This window comes from Aotus nancymaae, unplaced genomic scaffold, assembly GCF_030222135.1.
Source record: "Aotus nancymaae isolate 86718 unplaced genomic scaffold, 86718_ANA_hifiasm-v0.15.2.pri h1tg000065l, whole genome shotgun sequence".
NCBI lineage: Eukaryota > Metazoa > Chordata > Mammalia > Primates > Aotidae > Aotus > Aotus nancymaae.
The window spans coordinates 6596757-6617748 of record NW_026988480.1 but is presented as its reverse complement, the minus strand read 5'-3'; the positions used below and the strand labels follow the sequence as shown (position 1 = coordinate 6617748).

The 20992-nt window shown below is 37.9% G+C and overlaps 1 protein-coding gene across 2 annotated transcripts in view; it reads left to right on the top strand.

Annotated features, from left to right (window-relative positions):
* Positions 1–20992, top strand: part of ABCA13 (ATP binding cassette subfamily A member 13) — a 437440-nt gene that overhangs the window by 330512 nt on the left and 85936 nt on the right. The window contains exons 52-55 of one of the 2 annotated variants that reach the window (XM_064366685.1): positions 5551–5707; positions 8857–9110; positions 12815–13007; positions 17096–17205. In XM_064366685.1, coding sequence (XP_064222755.1) covers positions 5551–5707; positions 8857–9110; positions 12815–13007; positions 17096–17205 — 714 coding nt within the window. Of the gene's footprint in view, positions 1–5550; positions 5708–8856; positions 9111–12814; positions 13008–17095; positions 17206–20992 lie in introns of those variants that run through there. The other variant, XM_064366686.1, reaches the window with a different exon arrangement.

Here is a 20992-nt window from a genome sequence, read left to right as displayed (position 1 = left end):
TTAGGATGGCTTTGAACCTGCTGTCGGCTTCATGATTTCCTCTCTTTTGAAGCAATTATGTTGCTTCTACAAGGGACAAGGAGCAAACAAGCCTGAGCAGGATGATGAATGCCCCGTGGAGGAAGGAAGGGCTGACCTGGTTGTGATGAAGACAGCACTGTCCTGTCTCAGACAGGCCCTCAAGCTGTTTGACAAACTCGTGCAGCTGGAAATGGATTCTCTATTATTCTTACTTTGACATTAATCAGGGGCTCAAATATATAATCCAGTTAGCTCGGAGATTACATTTGTGGAGGTTCTCTCAGCAAGCTGTCTGGCATTTTTTCTCCTCTCCTATGATATTAGTAGTTTGAAAATGTTTTGTCTAACTTCTATCACTTTTTTCTCAGATGAAAAAATAGCAAATGGAGAAAAGTCATCTTATGAATTTCTGATTTATGCATACTAGTGAAGATCATTAGTAGTGGCCTCAAAATTATATCTATCTGGTATCAGGATATATATGTCTTCTTATGTGTGATGCACATATGCTTACATACAGGCCATGTAAGAGATACTTAGTAGGGAAAATCATTATCATACTACTGTATTATAATTCAAGGCTATTTTTAAAGATAAAACAGTTTGCTTTTATTTAAGAGGATTACAAATAAAATGGTTTTTGCAGTTTGCATTTATGTAAGTGACCCAGAATTATTCAAAACATCTAATTAGAAGACAAAGTTTTACTTAAATATACACCATTACTAGATGAATATATAGCTGGGTGGGTGGATGGATGGATGGATGGAAGGAGAAATAAGTATGTAGATAAGAGAGAGAGAGAGAAAGAGAGTAAGAGAGAGAGGGAGAGGGAGAAAGAGAGGGAGAGAGGAATAAGAAAGACAGACAGACAGACTTGGGGGTAATATTGATTTTACCACTCATGAACTTCAATTCTGTGACTTTGGTGATATTAATTATTCTGTCTAAGCCTCAGTGTTTTCTTTGTAAAACTTCATGTCTTTTGCTATAAAGATTAAATTAAATAGTTTATATGAATATCATGGACAATGACTGGTACAAAGTTCCCATTAAATTAATTTTAGCCATTATTGTTACTCTTCAGAATTATTTTACTCTTTAGAAGATATAATGTCCTAAGCTATAAAGCATAGTAGACACATGTTTATTATATCCAACTGGAAATTTATGAACTTGTGCAGGAAGATCTAATGTGTGTATACCCAGCTCTAAGAACACAGTTTGATTTCAGTTTATTGATCCAATCGAATGGATAGTATTTTCATATCTCCTTCTATTTTGAGTAAAATAGACTTTGTTATAAAATTATTTTTGAATTTTAGGAGAGCATATCTCAAAAACTGAGTTAAAACTTAGATTAAATGGTTAGAAAGCCTTAAAAACATGCTTTTAGAAATTTTTATTAATGTTGTTTTGATTGTGAAACCCTTTAAGACTTTGAATTAAACTAAGAATTTTCTCCATATAGAGAATTATGTTTTTCAAAGAATTTCTAGAGATTCATGGGTCTGTTGAAACATAATCATAAGTAATAGGGGTTACACACTCCTGGTTAAGTTGGTTGCAGGGACTGGAAAGGTGTAAAAGATAACTCAGACCGTGTTTGTGATCACGGCTATTTCCAGGGAAGAAGAGCCCTCAAGGGAGGTAGACCAGGGTTGCTGGGTGACATCCATGGGGATGCAGCTTTAGAAGGTAGCTCTTTCTTCATTGGAGCACAGCCAGTGGAACTGGTGACCCTCCACTGTAACAGGAGGGGCAGTGAGAGACCTAGTCTGGGGAGCCGCTGTCCCCTGTGTGCCTGGCAATCTCTGGGCGAGGACAGCAGAGTTGGCTCATGACTGTTGTCCCTATAAAGACCTGTGGGTACAGGGATCCCAATGGCAGGCTCAGGAAAGAAGAATCCTGAGCTGAAACCTAAGAGCACATCCATGCATTAAATGACTACTTAAAGGCAGGAATCTGAAGGAGTAAGGGATAGTATACACAAATTGATTCTTTTAAGAGATAACAAGACAAACATGCCCAACAGCTGTTTTATTGTTTTTCTTCTTTCTGTTAAGGGCAATTTATTCTTTAAAATATAAAAGAGAGAGTGGGGAGAATTAGCATCCAAAAGAGGGAAGTAACACCTAAAAATGAATGAAAGAAAAGAAAGCATAGCTTACATAAAAATTGAAACCTTAAGAACATATTTGATGTATATTTAATACTAAAAGATGAGGTTGCAGAATCCTATTTGGTGTCTTGGGAAATTCACAAAGCATGGGGAAGTGGCCGATTTTCAAAAGGGGAATTTTCTTCCTCCATAAATTTCATGATGTCGTGAACAGTAGGCCAATCTCTAGCAAATTTTAAAATCATTAAAATAATATTATATTTTAATGAAAGATGAGATTATTAAAATTCGCTGTAATTTTCACAAAAAATAAATTATGCTCTATAAGCCAATTTAATTTTTTTCTTATAAAAAAGGAGACTGGAGCTGCTAATATGTTAATTTAAGACAAGTATTTGAAAGATAACTAATGAAAATGTAATTAAAAAAGTGATGGAATCATAGCTAGTTGAAAAACCACACTGGAAGACTCTTCATTCATCTAGCAATAGAAACTCCCATGTGGTATCATTTAGGACCATGTCTCTGATTCTTTGTTTTTCTTAAATAATGCTTTAATCCACTTGTCAAATATTTAAATGACATAGCCCAGCATGGCAACCTTGTGTAATAAGTAATAAAGTACCACTCCTAAACCATCTCAAAGGAAGCAGAGCCTAGTGTTGAAGTGGTAATTAGTCCCTCAAGTGTGGATCCAGTATGCAGACTCCACAGCATGACAGGAAGGCTGCTGCACATTAGATTGCATGGTTGGATGTGGAGATGCTGATCAAATCAGATGATGATCTTGCTCTGTGTTGTGCCAGGCCAACCACATCGTATCCTCTGTGAGGTGCCCTTACCGAAACTCCCCTAAGCCCTACAATGCAAAATTTAACAGAGAGAGCTGGTTGAATATCATGTTGTTAAAGGAGCAGAGAAAGACCCAGCCTTTTATAGTGGAGGTTTAAGCAGAATAACATGGCAATCTTCAGCTATTTAAAGGACTGTCACACGGAAAAGAAAACCAATTTGCCATGTGTTGTTTCAGAATATAGAGTTTGAATCAGTAGTTATAAGTTGGAGAGATTTTTCATTCACTCTTAGAATGAATTTTACAGCAATTATAGCTGCCCCAAAATTCAGCTCACAAACTTTTACTACTGCTTATGTTTCAGTTGCAAAAATACTTGGAATTCTATGATTTCATTTGCTTCTCAAAACAGCCACATGATGGAGTGTAGCACTTAATGACTGTCTCGGAAAGGACAGTACAGGAAAGAGGGTAGGTGTGTGGTGTAGGTGAATATGTGTTGGGGTTTGAATCCTCTCTGTGGTAGTTTATTTCAGACAGAGGTGTTGATAGTGTACAACCCCAAGAAGTCATGACTTACCTCTCTAGTAATTATATTGATTTATTTAGTTGATTGTCTTATGCAGCAACTGTTTTAGAACAGCTCTTGCCTCCGTTGTGTGTTTTGAAATAATTGTTTTCATGTCTACATTTTGAGGCAGGTTAGTATTGGGTAGAGTGTCTAAAACACTATATGATTTCATATGTCATAGTATGTATATCTTATGAATTATGAGAATGTATCTTTTAACCCAGGAAAGCATTCTAATATCACAGATATTATATGAAAGAGGATGTATACTAGACTAAGAGATAATTTGAGGGCCTGGCATCTCTTGTATCATTTTGAAGTCTCATACTTTTCAGAACTTGTTAACATATTAAGAAAACTTCAGACATTTTGGAGGCCCTGAAGTGTTGGAAACAGTGATACAAGTTAGCAGAGAACATATTGCAGCTCCTGATACATGAGAGTCTTTTGGGAAAATTGTGATTCAAAATCAGTGACTTCTCTGTTGATATTAGGAACCATTCATTCAACGTGTGTTTCCTTTATTGGGTGCAGTGGGATTATTTCAGGAAAGAGCTGAGGGAAGTTGCCAGGAGTGAAACCTCGCTCTAGAATTGAAGAGACACAATAAAGAAAATGAGATGTTTTCCTTTTAGGGATATTTGGATGGTATCTTAGATCCTGATGTCATCTGACACATATGGAGACTGCTTCTAGAGTTCAATGTTTAGTAGTGTCTCTTTTATTTTTATTTTTTATTTTATTTTCTTATTGTATTTTAGCTTTTGGGGTACATTTGAAGAACATGCAAAATTAATGGGAAAAAATTTTTGCAGTTTACCCATCTGACAAAGGGCTGATATCCAGTAGTGTCTCTTACTCCCAGGTTTGGGGCCACATAGAAATGAACCCCATATTCAGCTTCATCTACTTGCCACCTCCAAAGCTCAATCAAGCGTCTGAACTCTGCAAAGCCCCATTGTTCTGCCTGTGAGATGACAGTTACAGTGCTGTCTCCTGGGTTGCTGGGGGCTAGAGGAAGATTAGGGAGCTGTGACTGAGGAGTTACAGACAGTACTCCTGCACAGTGGATGCTGAAAGAGGGCTTTCAGTTTTTATTTTTAGGCCTTATTTTCTTATGTAGCTCTGCAGCTTTTTATGTTCTTGACACCTTTTAATTCTCAGTATAACAAGTAAGTATTATTCCTGCTTTCCTGATGAGAAGCAGAGCAAAGAAGCTTCCCTTTTGGGGAAGAGAAGTTGGAGAAGTCAGCTGACTTTCTCCAGGCCTCAGAGCCAGCGAGTTCAGGTGCAGGTATGACCCATGTGTTGTGACCCCATTCAGTGTTCCTTCTGTTGCATTGCAGAGTCCTCTAAGGCCCCAGGGCTTTGGAAAATACCATGGGATGTATTACATAAAGTGTATTTCTGTTCACCAAGTAAAGAAAAAGTGCTGGACCAATAAAATTGCCTCTGTAATTCTGTCATTATGTAAATACAGCTGTCCCCTTATCTGCTTTTTTGCTTTCAGAGACTTCAGTTACCTACAGCCAACTGTGGTCTTAAGATATTAAATGGAAAATTCCAGAAATAATTCATGAGTTTTAAAGGGCACAGTGTTCAGAGTAGCATGATGAAGCCTTGCACTGTCTTACTCCATCCTGGCAGGGACGTGAATTTCCCTTTTGTCCAGCATATCCTCACTTTGGACCTGGGAGTCAGTGAGCTACCAATTTGACTGTAGCAGCATGGCTGTGCTTGTGTTCAGGGAACCTTTGTTTTACTTGATGGCCCCAAAGTGCTAGAGTAGTCATGCTGGCATATTGCTGTAATTGTTCTATTTTATACTAGTCATTGTTCTTAATCTCTCACTGCACCTAATTTGTAAATCAAACCTTATCATAGATTGTATGTATGGGGAAAAACATAGTGTATATAGCATTCAGTAACATCTACATTTTCAGGGATTCACCCCAAGGTCTTAGAATGTATCTACCATAAATAAGAGAAAACTACTGTAAATGTTACAGTAAAACAAACATGACTTTTCACTTTACTTTTCAGATATGCATCTCTTCCGTGGATGTACCTGATGTCCAGAATCTTCTCCAGTTCAGATGTGGCTTTCATTTCCTATGTCTCACTAAACTTCATCTTTGGCCTTTGTACCATGCTCATAACCATCATGCCCCGGTTGCTGGCCATCATCTCCAAAGCTAAGGTCAGTAGCTTCGTAGCATCACCTCTACACCTCTGTACCTCTAGTGCAAAGACGGTATTAACTCATGCCTCTTTTGTTGCTTTTCCAACTGGAATTCAATGGAAATGCATTGGTATCCACTTTCTTTAAACTCCAAAAAGATAAATTGGTTCTAATTTGCAGAAAACATGTTGCCATTATGAAAGCCATGCCCAGGCTTAGCGACAGTTGATGAAAAGATGTGCTGTTTTGGCCACTCCATTCTTGAGGTAGAGCCATGAAGATGTTCACTGCCACATCCATAGCATTTTCATCAGAGACTGTTTGTTGATGAATTACTGATGAATGGTGGAGAAGTGAGTCATTGAAACATGTCAGTGTTCACCATCGTTGGGATCAGAGACTACAAGGGCCCCAGCCCAGCTGAACATACTCTCAGGACACAGCATGTCTGGATGATAATCTCGGGGGACTCTGCCCTCTTCTCTGTGATTTCTGGAACAAATTTAATTTTGCTATTTTCCAAGCCTGGCAGCCACAGGCTTTCCTAAGCATGAGCCCCGTGGTCAGGAAGAATTTCTCTTGTGATGCCAATGCCATTCTCCAATTGCTGTTCCCATTAGCAAGTCATTTTTTAGGTGTCATCTTCAGCAGGTGTCTAGGTCAAGCTGAACCCATTCATCCTGTCACATTCCTTTCATGCCAGTCTCCTTCCTTAGTGAGGCCTGCCTGGGTCTTTGCCTCTGCTTTAATACACCTTTCAGCCTCTCAGCATCCCTTGTGCTACCTGGAGATATGGACTTCAGATTTTGCACTTTCCTCTGCCCCAATATTGCAGTCCTTTTCATTTTATTATTTTTCTCAGCTCTGACCACACTATTCTCTCCTGATTCCCTGCTGTTTGCATGGACTCTGATTCCTCAGTAGTTCCCAAATGTTTGGCCAACTCAGGGGCAGAAAATATGACCGGAGAAAGGTATTGAGCTCCTAGTTCTGAAGCATGTGCTGCAGTTCTCATTTTAAATCAAACAGGGACTGACACCTGCTTAACTGGGATGAGTCTACTTCCTCATGGCTGGACTTTCAGAGACTTAGTAGACTTGCCAATGATAGGGGATATTAGTTTTTATAATTGTGCTTCATATTTGCATAGAAGAAGTGAACTCTATAAACATCTATTATGCATTCAGTGATGGTAATAGTCTATTTTGGTGACTTTTACAGATTGATTATTGATACTAATCTATATTAGTATGTCTAAACTTTAAATAGAAAACTTGCAGAACAATTAATTGGCTTTAGCTTGAGGAGAAAATTGAAATCATTAGAGATAGTGTACAATTTCCCTCTTCCCTCATCAGATCTCTAACATGACATGATCCTTCAGGATGTCAACCATGAACCATGGTGAAACCAAAAATAGACTCACAGTAGGTAATCCTCGTGGTGAGAAACTTGGAAGCAGAGAGCTGCCCTGGAAAGAGAGTCACATAAGTGAGATTTAGATCCAAAAGAAAAAGGAAGAATTGTCCATATCCAAAGAGGAAGCTGACCAGGAACATTTCCACTCATGAGATTATACCAGTGTGGCAAGTGGAAAGGCATTGCTACCTTTAATTATAAACAACATTGCTTACTTGTTTAAAAAAATCGATAGGCAATGAGGTATTTGCAGAAAAATGGATCTAAATAAATTGGTAGCAAATAATAAAAAGCAGTTTATTGCTTTTCTTTGGGTCTTTCTTTTCCTTTGCTCTTTATTTTGATGTTTGGGAAGCAACATTATTCAAATGTTTATTTCAAATTTCATTTGTAGGTTATGGAACAATGTTCTTATAGAGTTAATGAAAGAAACCAAGAAAAGTGACTGGATTCTCAGATCAGTCTTTTTTTTTTTTTAATTATTTTAAGTTCTGGGGTACATGTGCAGGATGTGCAGGTTTGTTATATAGGTAAATGTGTGCCATAGTGGTTTGCTGGACCTATCAACCCATCACTTAGGTATTAAACCCAGCATTCATTCGCTATTTTTCCTAATGCTCTTCCTCTTCCACCTAATTCCCCAACAGGCCCCAGTGTGTGTTTTTCCCATCCTTGTGTTCATGTGTTCTCACTCTTCAGCTCCCACTTATAAGTGGGAATATGTGGTGTTTGGTTTTCTGTTCCTGCATTAGTTTCCTAAGAATAATGACTTCTAACTCCAACCATGTCCCTGCAAAGGACATGATCTCCTTTTTTATGGCTGCATAGTATTCCATGGTGTATATGTACCACATTTTCTTTATCTAGTATATCATTGATGGGCATTTGGGTTGATTCCTTGTCTTTGCTATTGTGAATAGTGCTGTTGTGAACATACGCATACATGTATCTTTGGAATAGAATGATTTATATTCCTTTGGGTTTATACCCAGTAATGGGATTGCTGGGTCAAATGGTATTTCTGGTTCTAGATCTTTGAGGAATATCCACACTGTCTTCCACAATGGTGAATTAGATCAGTCTTAATATCTAGTGTAACCAGTATTAACTATTGTGTATACAAGCTATAGTGTTAACTATAGTATTAACTATTGTGTATACAAGCTATAGTGTTAATGTGATCATTTCCATTGTTACCAAATCACAGTTGATATATGATGACACATTTTGAGTTCAAACACAAGATCTGAAACATCTGTCTTTCCCACTGGTGAGGCTTCCTGTTGGAGTGAGGGGGTTAGGGGGAGCAAAAATTTGTGTTTTCTAATTTATTTCTTTGTATAATGATCATTTTCACATAATCCTAAATCAAACGTCATGGATTGTTATTCTTTGAGTTTGCGCAGCTGCATCCCCCTTATGTGTATGGGTTATTTGTGAACTCAGTGTTCGTATATTGCTAACACCTTTGTTCATACTTGTGTAGAGATCATTGTGAATTCCTTAAAATTAGATGTAAAATCATCACTGTTCTCAAGCAAGTAAAATCTTGAAAGGCAAATGTCAGTAGATCTAATATCTCAAGAAGGATCTGCTTTATTTTGATGGCTGTCGATCTGAGAATATCAGTGAGTGGTTGGGAGAGGGAGGACCTGGAACACAGAACTAACAAAGGAGAAAAAGAAGTTACTGGTATATGTGATGAAAAGGGGAATAGCTTTTAATTGGATTTCTTTTTCACTCTACAGAATTTACAGAATATCTATGATGTCCTCAAATGGGTCTTTACTATTTTTCCTCAATTCTGCCTGGGTCAAGGGCTGATAGAACTCTGCTATAATCAGATAAAATATGACCTGACCCACAACTTCGGCATTGATTCCTATGTGAGTCCCTTTGAGATGAACTTTCTGGGCTGGATCTTCGTGGAACTGGCCACGCAGGGCACAGTACTTCTCCTCCTGAGGGTTCTGTTACACTGGGATCTTCTGCAGTGGCCAAGGTGGGTTCCAAAGGGCTCATCCTCGAGCTGCACTTACTCCTGCAAAAAGGGAGGAAGAGAAAAATTCATCCTGGAAATTGTAAAATAAAAATTGTATCTGATCAGCATTATACATAGTTCTAATGTGTTAAGATTTTGTTATTTTTTAAATGTTGATTGGTGTGAGTCACCCACACCAGGAAGGAAATTTTCAAAGGATACTGTGCCAAGCATTAAGATAGTCTTTCCAATTATTTGTCTCAGTCTATTTTCACTTTGAAATTGCTGAATTTCTCTGTTACTTTGAAGCAGCTAAGGTAAATTTGGTTGATACCATAACATTATTTTTACAACTAAATGCTAAGAACTCTGGAAGCAGAAAGATAGGAAAGTTCAGTGCAGATGTCTGTGTGTCCTTTGCTGGATCTTGTTGCTTATGCTGCTGTGTTCTCATCTTTGTCAGGTAAGGTCGAAAGTCAGTAGCAGGGGACATATGTAGACATGTAGATGTATGATGTGGTTTATACACATGCACGCACACATATACACACGCATGCATTCCTACTACTCTAAATAGGATTTAATATGGCCTTGCAAGGATATCTGAAATATTGTAAGATAAAACATTTGAATGACATAAGGAAGCAACGTGGTTTCCTGTGTAGGGTCCACAATGGTATGGCTTTCCCTCCATGACCCAAGTGGCCTGAATTCAATGGCCTGCTCTTTCCAAGGCTTATGTATTTCCCTCTGACCTCTACTTGAGGGAAGGATCCTTTTTGGAGAAATTACCAATTAAGACCATGTCACTAGAAAATCTGTTAAGAATTATAAGGACACATGATTAATATTTTATGGTGATTCCCTCATATAACGTTTTTTCCTTTCAGCCATTTCCTGACATATTTTCTTACCTAACCCCTTTTAATAAAGTAAAGTAGACAACTGTTTTGAATATAAATCCCGTGTGCTTTTGAATTGGCCACATCACCCTGGAGTCTGCAGATTTCCAATAGCTGACTGAACCTGGAGTAAAATGTGGAGTGCCTTTTAAACATAATTTTTTCTCTGATGTCCCTTACTAGTTTAGTCTATTTTAAAAACCTATAATGTAGGATCCCCTTGGGCAGATTTCAGGGTACTCCATTTTCCTATAGTATCAAAAACTTTTCTTTAAAGAGAAAAATCTGTATTACCTTTACTTTCTAGAGTTGTAAGTATAAGTTGAATTGTATTTTAGAATAATGTCCTTGTTATCCACAGTAAAGAGTCAATTTTTTTCTCTACGTGAAAGTTACAGAACATAGAAATTTAAGTGAATTTAGACACTAGTTGCCTACTACTGTTTTATGGATAATTGTCATAATGACTGCATGACCCAGTCAATTTACTTTTAAAACCCAGATCTAACTAAGTCACTAGTCATTGGTTGAAAGGTAAAGCCTAAGGTTCATAGGTCCCCCTCAGGTGTGGTGCCTCCTGCTTAGTGAAGCTGTCTGTGATCCTCCTCCCACCCCACAGGGACATTTGCTGCCCTGCCTCTGGGGCTGGGCTGATGCCTTCTCAGTGTTTCTGTTATGTCCTTTTTCTCTATTAGGACGCATCTGTGTTGTTTTATAGTATTGACATGCTATTCATAGTTGAATCTTGGAAGAGAATAGGAAGACCCTGCCCTCTGCAATGGGGGATGGATAGATCCTGCCTTCCTGGCCTGTGCAGGGCCCCTGTCACCTGCACCCACTGCAGGACGTGAGTGCTGAATTCCCACTTCCTTGCTGTCCTTCCCTAGCCTACACTGGCTCCTGTCCAGCTGTCCCACTCTCCTGCTGCTGGCCTTGGGTTGTTTGCCAAGAATTCAGGTTTCTATTAGGACCAGAGCCCTAGTTCTTGTCTATTCTCTCTCCTGCCTGGAGCTGCACTTTTGCTCTCTATACCCTAGGTGCTGGCTGGGTTGGAACCTCCACACGGTTCAGATATGAGATATGCTGCATATTGGGAAAATTCTGCTATACCTAGGGCCCATGTGGATTTTTCCTATTTAATGTAGAGATCATTTTTTAGTGATTTTCAGTTAGAGGATAACTAAGTGGCACCTTTCTGGGCATAGTTGGATTTCTGTATTAGGACACTGGATTTTTGTGAGTGGGTGGACCAGAAGTAACCTCTGTCAATTGTCCCCACCAACTAGCATGACTTAAGGAGATTTAAATGAATGTGCACACCTGGGCCCGTCCCTAGAACTCTATGATGAGAAGCTCTGGAGATGAGACCCAGGAGCTGTTCATAAAGCTTCCCAGGTAATCCTCCTGAGGATAGGATGAGCAAGCTGATGTGGGTTACTGTGAGGACTGATCTGCCAGTCAGGAGGGAATACAGGTGGCCCAACTTCTTGTTGGAGTGGGAAGACTTCTGGAAGTCCAGGACAGGATGAAAGGTCAATAAACACACCTTCATCTCGAAAAGGGAAAAACCATTCAAGCAGAAAAGTGTAAAATTTAATGAATTTTCACAAATTGAACACATTTATGTAACCCCCCCTCACTAATAAACTGAATACTACCAACACCTCAGATGGCCCTTCATAAACTTCTCCATCAATAGTTGCACTCTAGGTAACTGCAATCCTTATTTTTATTTTTATTGATTCATTTTTTATGCCTTTGAATATTATATAAATGAGGTCATAGAAGATAGACTTCTGAGTATCTAGCCACATTTTCCTCATCATCTGTGTTCTGTGTAGAATGAATTGTATGTTTGTCAAATGGTGATTTCAGGTGTGGAAAAATAATAAGGAAAAGTTGCCATGGAGAGTTGCTGGGGATACTTGGAGCTTGCCATGGATATTGAGTTTTATTCTTAATATGTTTTTTATTTTGAAACAGTTTAATAATCAGAAGAAGTTGTAAAATTAGTATAGAAAGTTGCTATGTACCTTTCACCCAGCTTCTCCCAATGATAATATAATAATTCATGGTAATTTACACTGTCAAAGCCAGGTAATTGATGTTGGTTATGATACTAACTCGGGGTTATCATTAAAATATAATCATTAAATATGTTTTAAATGATTAAGTATAATAATTAAAATGTTGGCATATTATAGTTTATAGGGGAAATTGAAATTTAGTTGAAAGTCAAATATCTCAGATTGGAAATTATAAAGAAGATTAAAAAGTGAGCAGCTCAGATTTAGAGAAAATAAGAGTTGAAAATTAAGTTTGCATTCCTTTGATAGATATTATCGAATACTTTTTGCAAAGTATTGTGCAAAGTGCTGGCTATATAATCCTTTTATATGATTCAACATATAAACTTACAGTGTTTGAATACTTTTATATGCAATTTACTTTATTAAATGATTTGTTTAGTAAAATCGCTTGATAAGTAAATGCCTTATAATTTTGTGATAAATTATTTTAACATTTAGTACAAAAGTCTGGCATGACTTTATTATTCATAAAATTAAAAACTGGTTCTAGTTTAGTGTCAATCAATTTCAGTATCTTTTAGGAACATATATATTTTGTTTATGTTAGAGAATAAAAATGGATTCTTGCCTGATAATCAGGATGGCAGAACTAAGGTGCTCTAGACAAAGTGATTGTGCAGAAGTGAGAAGGCAGTAGCTTTCGTTTTTTACAAATCTCTGGACTTTTTCCCTTTTATAAACTCTTCTGGTATCATTTGCCAGGTGTGAATTCACTCTGATTTCATCTTCCCAGGGGTCATTCTACTCTCCACGGCACAGTCAAATCTTCTAAGGATATAGATGTTGAAAAAGAGGAGATGAGGGTGTTTGAAGGAAGAACCAGTGGAGACATTCTTGTGTTGTACAACCTTAGTAAACATTATCGACGCTTTTTCCAGAAGATTATTGCTGTTCAAGATATTAGTTTGGGCATACCAAAAGGAGAGGTAATGAAGCTCCTATTTTTATCTTCTTCTATTGTGAACCTGTGCAACTCTAACTGCTGAGCTACTTGTGTTATTCTCAGGATATTTGAAATCAGAGCCAAAAACAGCCCTCAAATTTCAGAAATTCCTACAAAATCAGCAGAAGCAGAACTGATAGAGGATCTGTTGACTATTTTATAGTGAAAACTTAGTTGATTGATAGAATTTGTTTTGTTTTATAATTTTAAAATTTCCATGTGATTGCATAGTTTAATTATGACTTGGGCTATGGGATAACTTTTTGTTGAGCAAATATTTTGTGAATCTAATTAAAAAAACCACTTTTATCTCCTACTGGGACATCAATACTCTAAAGTCCAATTAAGCCAATCTGGCAAAATGCTACTCTGAAAAGGTAGAGAACACTCATTTATCCTAGTGATAGCTCAGGAAGTTTTTTTTTTTTTTTTTCACAGATAAGACATTAATTCTAGTTATAATGTTTAATCAGAACTGACAGAAGCCATATAAATTGTTCTGATTTGTGCTTAATATATAAAGGGAAATCAGCTCTGGAAATGATTGCCTTTAATTAACTGTTAAAAATAAAAGAGCACCTTGCATTCTCAGGTTCCCAGCTCCTGAGAAATTCAAAACAGGCTATATTGTTATCTGATTGGTATCTATGTTCTACATGTGATCTGACAGTAGGCATTTCAGATATGACTATTCTGAGGTAAAGAGAAGCTGAGAGGCCAATCTGAAGTAATGCAGGCATATTCTTACTCTTTGAACTATGAGTTCTGGTAGATTAGGACAAAATGTTAAGAAAGGATTTTTTTTTTTTTTTTTTGGTGGTTGTTAGCTTCTGCTCTAAGACTGGCTATGCAATCTTACCCATCTTACTGAACTATTATTTTTTTACCCTTGCTTTACAAAGCATAATTATTTTAGTTTTCCCAGTTCCTCTTCATAGTAGTTTGAAGCAAACAAGTGTAGGGGCCAAGGTTCACTGAAAATCGACTGACAAAAGGCAGATTAACAGGAAAAAGGCATATGAATTTATTTGATTATAGTTTTACGTGCTACGAGAGCCTTCATAATGAAGACCCAAAGATACGGGGAAACCATCTAATTTTATGCTTACGTTCAACCAAGTGTGGACAGCCATGTAGAAATATGGTCGGACAAAAAGGGTATGACTCAATTAAAGCTATTAGACTGAGTGGGAAACCCAGCAAGGCCTCTCTGTTTAGATTTTTTTTTTTTTTATTTTGGAGTTATTATCTATATGTTTATGATGTTTTATTTTTATTTATTTTTTTAAATTATATTTTATTATAAGTCCTGGGATACATGTGCAGGATGCACAGGTTTGTTACATAGCTGTAAACGTGTGCCATAGTGGTTTTTGCTGCACCTCTCAACCCATTACCTAGGTATTAAGCCCCACATACATTAGCTATTTATCCTGATGCTCTCCCTCCCCGCTGCCCCCCAACCAGGCCCCAGTGTGTGGTATTCCCTTCCCTGTGCCCATGTGTTCTCATTGTTCAGCTCCCACTTATAAGTGAGAACATGCAGTGTTTGGTTTTCTGTTTATTCCTTCTGGGTGTGGGGCAGGACCCTCTCTGGAATGCAGGTCTGTCTTATAACCTATGGTCAAACAAGGTAAGACAGATAACTTCTTTAGGGCTAGTTTTTGTGCTGAAAAATATGTAAGGGGGGAGAAGTTAGGGTAACATTTTTAGGTTTTATGGCTGGCTTTGGGGAAAAGAGGTTCTAGTTTCTATGACCAGCCTCAGGGGAGGAAGAGGGGCCAGAGACAGCAGGGCAGGAGGTCAGAGGAGAAGCTTTGGATTCTGAGGCTGCCTTTGAGGCCTTCACTTTGGGGTATTGTTTTCTGAGTCCCAACAGCGCTAAGAGAGAAACTTGTAAATCATTGATAAGAATGATGCTCCAGGTATGTTAAATGATCCAAGATGCCATTTTAAGTTGGATTTTATTTTCTTAAGCTCTTATAAGCATTACAGTTTAATTACCTAGATGGAGAGTGTTATTCAAGAGTCTGTGGAAAATACATAAATGACCAAGATATGGTCCTACATTGCTTAACAATGGGGATATGTTCTGAGAAATGTGTCATTAGGTGATTTCATTATATAATATACTTTCACAAACCTACATGGTATAGCCTATAACACACCTAGGCTGTCTGGTATAGCCCATTCCTCCTAGGCTACAAGTCTATACATCATATGCTGAATACTGTAGGCAGTTGTAACATAATGGCAAGTATTTGTGTATCTAAACATAGACAAGGTACAGTTAAAATATGGTATTGTCATCTTGTAAGATGACCATTGTGTGTGCGGTTCATCATTACCTGAACTATCATTGACTGTATGTCCTTCTCCATCTAGAAATTAATGATCAGGAAACAAAATATCATAAACATATACTATGTTACATGGGAGCATAAGCATTCTCCCAAAGCAGGGACAATGATAAAATAATATGTTCTTTGGAAGTCACATCATCATAATAATTATCATCCTCCCAATTTCATTTTTGTGTATATTAAAGTACTTTCTGAAAAGAACTGGAAGGTTCATGAGTGGTATTGTCTTCAGTGCAGGGAGGAAAGAAAAGGTAGGAGGACAGGGTATGCGGGGAGAGCTTTATGAAAAGGTGAGTTTATAGCTAAGCCTTAAAGCGTAAGTAGAATTTGGATAGGCTGATGGTGGTGCACCCTGGGACATGGACAGGGTAGGCCTGGATCGAGATGGACTCATATTGCAGATAGTGGGAAAGATGCAGGGAAGTGGAGGAAAATGGTAATTGAAGCAGGTGGCAACTCAGGGGCATAGTGAAATCCAGAGGTCCAAAATAGGGTTATGTGATGGTTAGGTAGGGCTTGGTGGCAGAAAATCCAGAAGCAGTCACTTTCCAAGATTTGAGAAGCCAGGAAGCCAGTTTGTATCCATAGATTGCAGCAACTAGCCATCAGAAAACAGTCTTGGAAGGAGACTGACAAAACCAGAGAGACACAGCCACCAAGGTGGGCTCTCGGGCACTGTATATGCTGAGGCACATGATAGCGACAAAGTGTAGAAAAGACAGCAAGAAGGCCATTTTTCACATTGGCTTTTAAGGTGAGATTGGATCAGTAACTGAATTGACTCTATGCTCAATGTCAGAATATAGAACGAGAGGTTATCTTTTAATTAATACCAGGATTAGCCTAGACTCTGAGTTAGGAGTGAAGTTACAGGAATTTTACAGCCTCTTCAATGGAAACAGAAAGTATGTAAAGGAAGCTGTGAGCACTACACAAACATACACACATGTGTACATACACACACACACATATGCATATACAGTAGAAGATGGAATCTTTGAAGAAAATACTTTAAAATATGCAAAAATGAAATTAGGAGAAAATAATTATGACGACGTGACTTCCAAAGAATATTATATTAAGTCTGCATAATTTGGGGTAGTTGGCATTTACTTCTTATCCTCTTGAGTTTTCCACACATGAATTTATTGTCTGTAAATTACTGCTGAAATTCTTTTTTTTTTTTTTTTGAGATGGACTTTTGCTCTTGTTACCCAGGCTGGAATGCAATGGCGCGATCTCGGCTCATGGCAACCTCCGCCTCCTGGGTTCAAGCAATTCTCCTGCCTCAGCCTCCCGAGTAGCTGGGACTACAGGCGTGTTCCACCATGCCCAGCTAATTTTTGTATTTTTAGTAGAGACGGGGTTTCACCATGTTGACCAGGATGGTCTCTATCTCTTGACCTTGTGATCCACCCGCCTCGGCCTCCCAAAGTGCTGGGATTATAGGCGTGAGCCACCGCGCCCGGCCGCTGAAATTCTTATAGCACTCAAGTGTCGTCATGATTTGGAGAGGACTTTGCAATCTATACAGTGTTTTATATAATATTATGATTTTAAAACTCCACAAATAACACAAACCAACAAAGTCAACTCGAAGCTGGCTAAAAGCAAGTGCTGTTTCTAATATAATTTTGATTATTTAACTTGTTCTATTTATTTAGCTTGTTTGATTGAATGTGCTTTACCTAACTTTATTTCCTCTTAGTGCTTTGGACTTCTAGGGGTGAATGGAGCTGGGAAGAGCACAACTTTCAAAATGCTGAGTGGTGAAGTTTCTCCAACTTCCGGACACGCCTTCATCAGGACGCCCATGGGGTAAGATCCAGATTTCATTACTTTTTCTGCTTAAAGAGATAATGAGCCCAGAGAACCCCCAGCATTCCCTCAATCCTGTGTAATAAAATTTGAAAACATGATTTTCCTCCAAATTTACCTTCCAATTATCACTTCTCTGAAGGGGGAAGTTTCCAAATATGAATGAACTGAGCTCAGTACTTCCAGCTGGAGTAGAGGGTCATGGAGGTCTTATCACAATGCAGCTAAAGGCCAACCTCCCTGGGAGGTATCAGAGTGGACTGCAAGTACCCTGCTCCTCTCTGCAGATAGAACGCAGGGGAGCAGAAAATGGCAAACAGGTGGTTCTTCTTCGTTCTCTTCTGGATGAATCTTTAAATGTTCCCACCAGCTTAAGTGGCCAGATGGTTTCCCTCTTTTTATCACCCAGACTTCCTCTTTCAGGTGGTCATGACTCCTTCAGGGTAGGAGGAGTGAACACATTAAAAACCAAGAAAGCAGACTCTGGGAGAGTGGGAAAGACATGTATTCCCCTTGCTCTAACATATGTGAGGTCCCTGTGCACCCTGCACACTCAGAGGCTGCCTGAGGCCAGATAACCCCTACAGGCTCTGTGGGTAATGTGTACTCATGCACTCCTGTATGTCACTCTGACCTGGGCCCTTTCACTCCCATTTCACAGGGACACCTGATCCTTCTAAACTGTGTGCTTGATTGGGAAGATTTAGGGCATGGTGCCTTCATGCCCCTTTCTGCCCTGTGTGGTAGCGTGTCTTCCCTTTTCCCCTGTTCTGATCAGGACTAATGTTAATGATTTTTCTCTCCACTGCAAGAAGAAATTTCCTGCTCTAAACTTCTCTGTGCTCCATTTGCTCTTTGATTTGTGTGCTAGCAAGTTTTATCCTAACAGCAAACTAGGCTCAATATCACAAACTAAAATCTTAGACTTTTAATTTTACAGCAGTTTCTGGTGATTATTTCTCCATACATCACTTCTGTGCTATGCCTCCTAATATGGATGTCCTGTATCCCATTCTGTTTCAGTACTGTGGTACAAGACCCCAGGCACCTATCTTTCCTTTTTCCCACTATAGCAAACTCATTGTAACTTGATGGGTAGTCAAATTCACAGCTATCTTTATGAATTTAAACCCAGCTTCCAGCAGCCAACAGGTTGAGACCCGACCTCTAGCTTTCTGTTCAGTTTCTGATCCACAGAAATATTTAGTTTTAAGAGTGGTTTTATGTTCTCGACACTAGTTTTGTAGCAATGAATATGGCAAATAAAAATCGATTAAACACTGTTTTCTGGATATAGAGAAAGAAATATCAATAGGGTTTTGGGGAACAGGTGGTTGATTACATGATTAAGTTCTTTAGTGGTGATTTCTGAGATTTTGGTGTACCTATCACCCAAGCAGTGTACACAGTACACAATGTGTAGTCTTTTATCCCTCACTCCCCTCCCACCCTTTCTCCCCAAGACACCAAATTTCATTGTATCATTCTTTTAATTCATTGTATCATTCTCATGCCTTTGTGTCCTCATAGCTTAACTCCCAATTATGAGTGAGAACATAAGAATGTTTGGTTTTCTATTCCTGAGTTACTTCACTTAGAAGAATAGTCTCCAATTCCATCCAGCTTGCTTTGAATGCCCTTATTTATTTAGTTCTTTTTTATGGCTGAGTAGTATTCCATATATATATAGACACACACACACACATATATACACATATACATACATACATACATACATACATACATATCACATTTTCTTTATCCACTTGTTGATTGATGGGCATTTGGTGCTGGTTCCACATTTTTGCAGTTACAAATTATGCTGCTGTAAATATGTATGTGTTAGCTATCTTTTTCATGTAATGACTTTTTTTTTCCTCTGGGTAGAAACCTCGTAGTGGGATTGCTGGATCAAACAGTAAATCTACTTTTAGTACTTTAAGGAATCTCCACACTGTTTTCTATGGTGGTTGTACTAGTTTGCATCTCCACCAGCAGTGTAAAAGTGTTCCCTTTTTACTGCGTCCATGCCAACCTCTATTATTTTGATTTTTTTTTATTATGGCCATTCTTGCTGGAGTGAAGTTGTATCACATTGTGGTTTTCATTTGCATTTCCCTGATCATTAGTGATGTTAAGCATTTTTCATATGCTTTTTAGTCATTTGTATATCTTCTTTTGATAATTGTCTATTCACATCCTCAGCCCACTTTTTGATAGTATTGTTTGTTTTTTTTTGCTGATTTCTTTGAGTTCTTTGTAGATTCTGAATATTAGACTTTTGTCAGATGTATAGATTTTGAAGATTTTTCTCCCACTCTGTGGGTTGTCTGTTAATGCTGCTGACTGTTTATTTGACTGTGCAAAATCTTTTTAGTTTAATTAAGTCCCATATATTTATCTTTGTTTTTGTTGCATTTCCTTTTGGGTTCTTGGTCACAAAGTCTTTGCCTAAGCCAACGTCTTGAAGGGTTTTTCTGATGTTATCTCCTAGAATCATTATGGTTTCAGGTCTTAGATTTAGGTCTTTGATCCATTATGCCATCCTGTATTTTTTAAGTGGAGCATTTAAGCCATTTACATTCAATGTTAGTATTAAGATGTGAGTTATTATTCTATTCATCATACTATTTGTTGCCTGAATACCTTTTTTTTTTTTCATTGTGTTATTGTTACATAGGTCCTGTGAGATTTATGCTTTAAAGAGGTTTTATTTTAGTGTATTTTAAGGACTTATTTTAAGATTTAGAATTCGTTTTAGCAGTTCTGGTAGTGCTGGGTTGGTAGTGGAATTGTCTCAGCATTTGTTTGTCTGGAAAAGACTGTATCTTTCCTTCATTCATGAAGCTTAGTTTTGCTGGATACAAAATTCTGATAATTGTTTTGTTTAAGGAGGTTGAATATAAGACCTTAATCCCTTCTAGCATGTAGGATTTCTTCTGAGAAATCTGCTGTTTTTCTGGTGGCTTTTCCTTTACAGGTTACCTGATGCTTTTGCTTCATAGCTCTTAAGAGTCTTTCCTTCATCTTGACTTTAGATAACCTGATGATTATGTGCTTATTTGTATGGTTTTGACAGTTCCTTAAAATCTAGGTGATGATCTTTTATCAATGAATTTCCAAGGTGTTCTGTGAGCTTCTTGTATTTGAATGTCTAGATATCTGGCAAGGACAGGGAAGTTTTTCTTGATTATTCCCTCAGATATGTTTTCCAGACTTGCAGATTTCTCTTCTTCCTGAGGAATATCAATTATTCTTAGGTTTGGATGCTTAGCATAATCCCAATCTTCTTGGAGGCTTTGTTCATTTTTTTTAAATTCTTTTTTCTTTGTCTTTGATGAATTGGGTTAATTAAAAAGCCTTGTCTTTGAGCTCTGAAGTTTTTTCTTCTGCTTGTCCAGTTCTATTGCTGAAACTTTCCAGTGCATTTTGCATTTGTCTAAATGTGTCTTGATTTCCAGAAGTTGTGATTTTTTTCAAAATGATGCTATCTATTACACTGGAGATTTTTCCTTCCATGTCCTGTATTATATTTTTGATTTCTTTAAGTTAGAGTTCATCTTTGCCTGGTGACTCCTCAGTTAGTTTAATAATTAACCTTCTAAATTATTTTTCTGGCAATTCAGAGATTTCATCTTGTTTTTGATCCATCGCTGGTGAGCTGGTGTGATCTTCTAGAGGTGTTAAAGAATTTTATTTTGTCATATTACCAGAATTGTTTTTCTGGTTTCTTCTCATTTGGGTAGACTATGTCAGAGGGAAGCACTGGGACTCAAGGGGCTGCTAT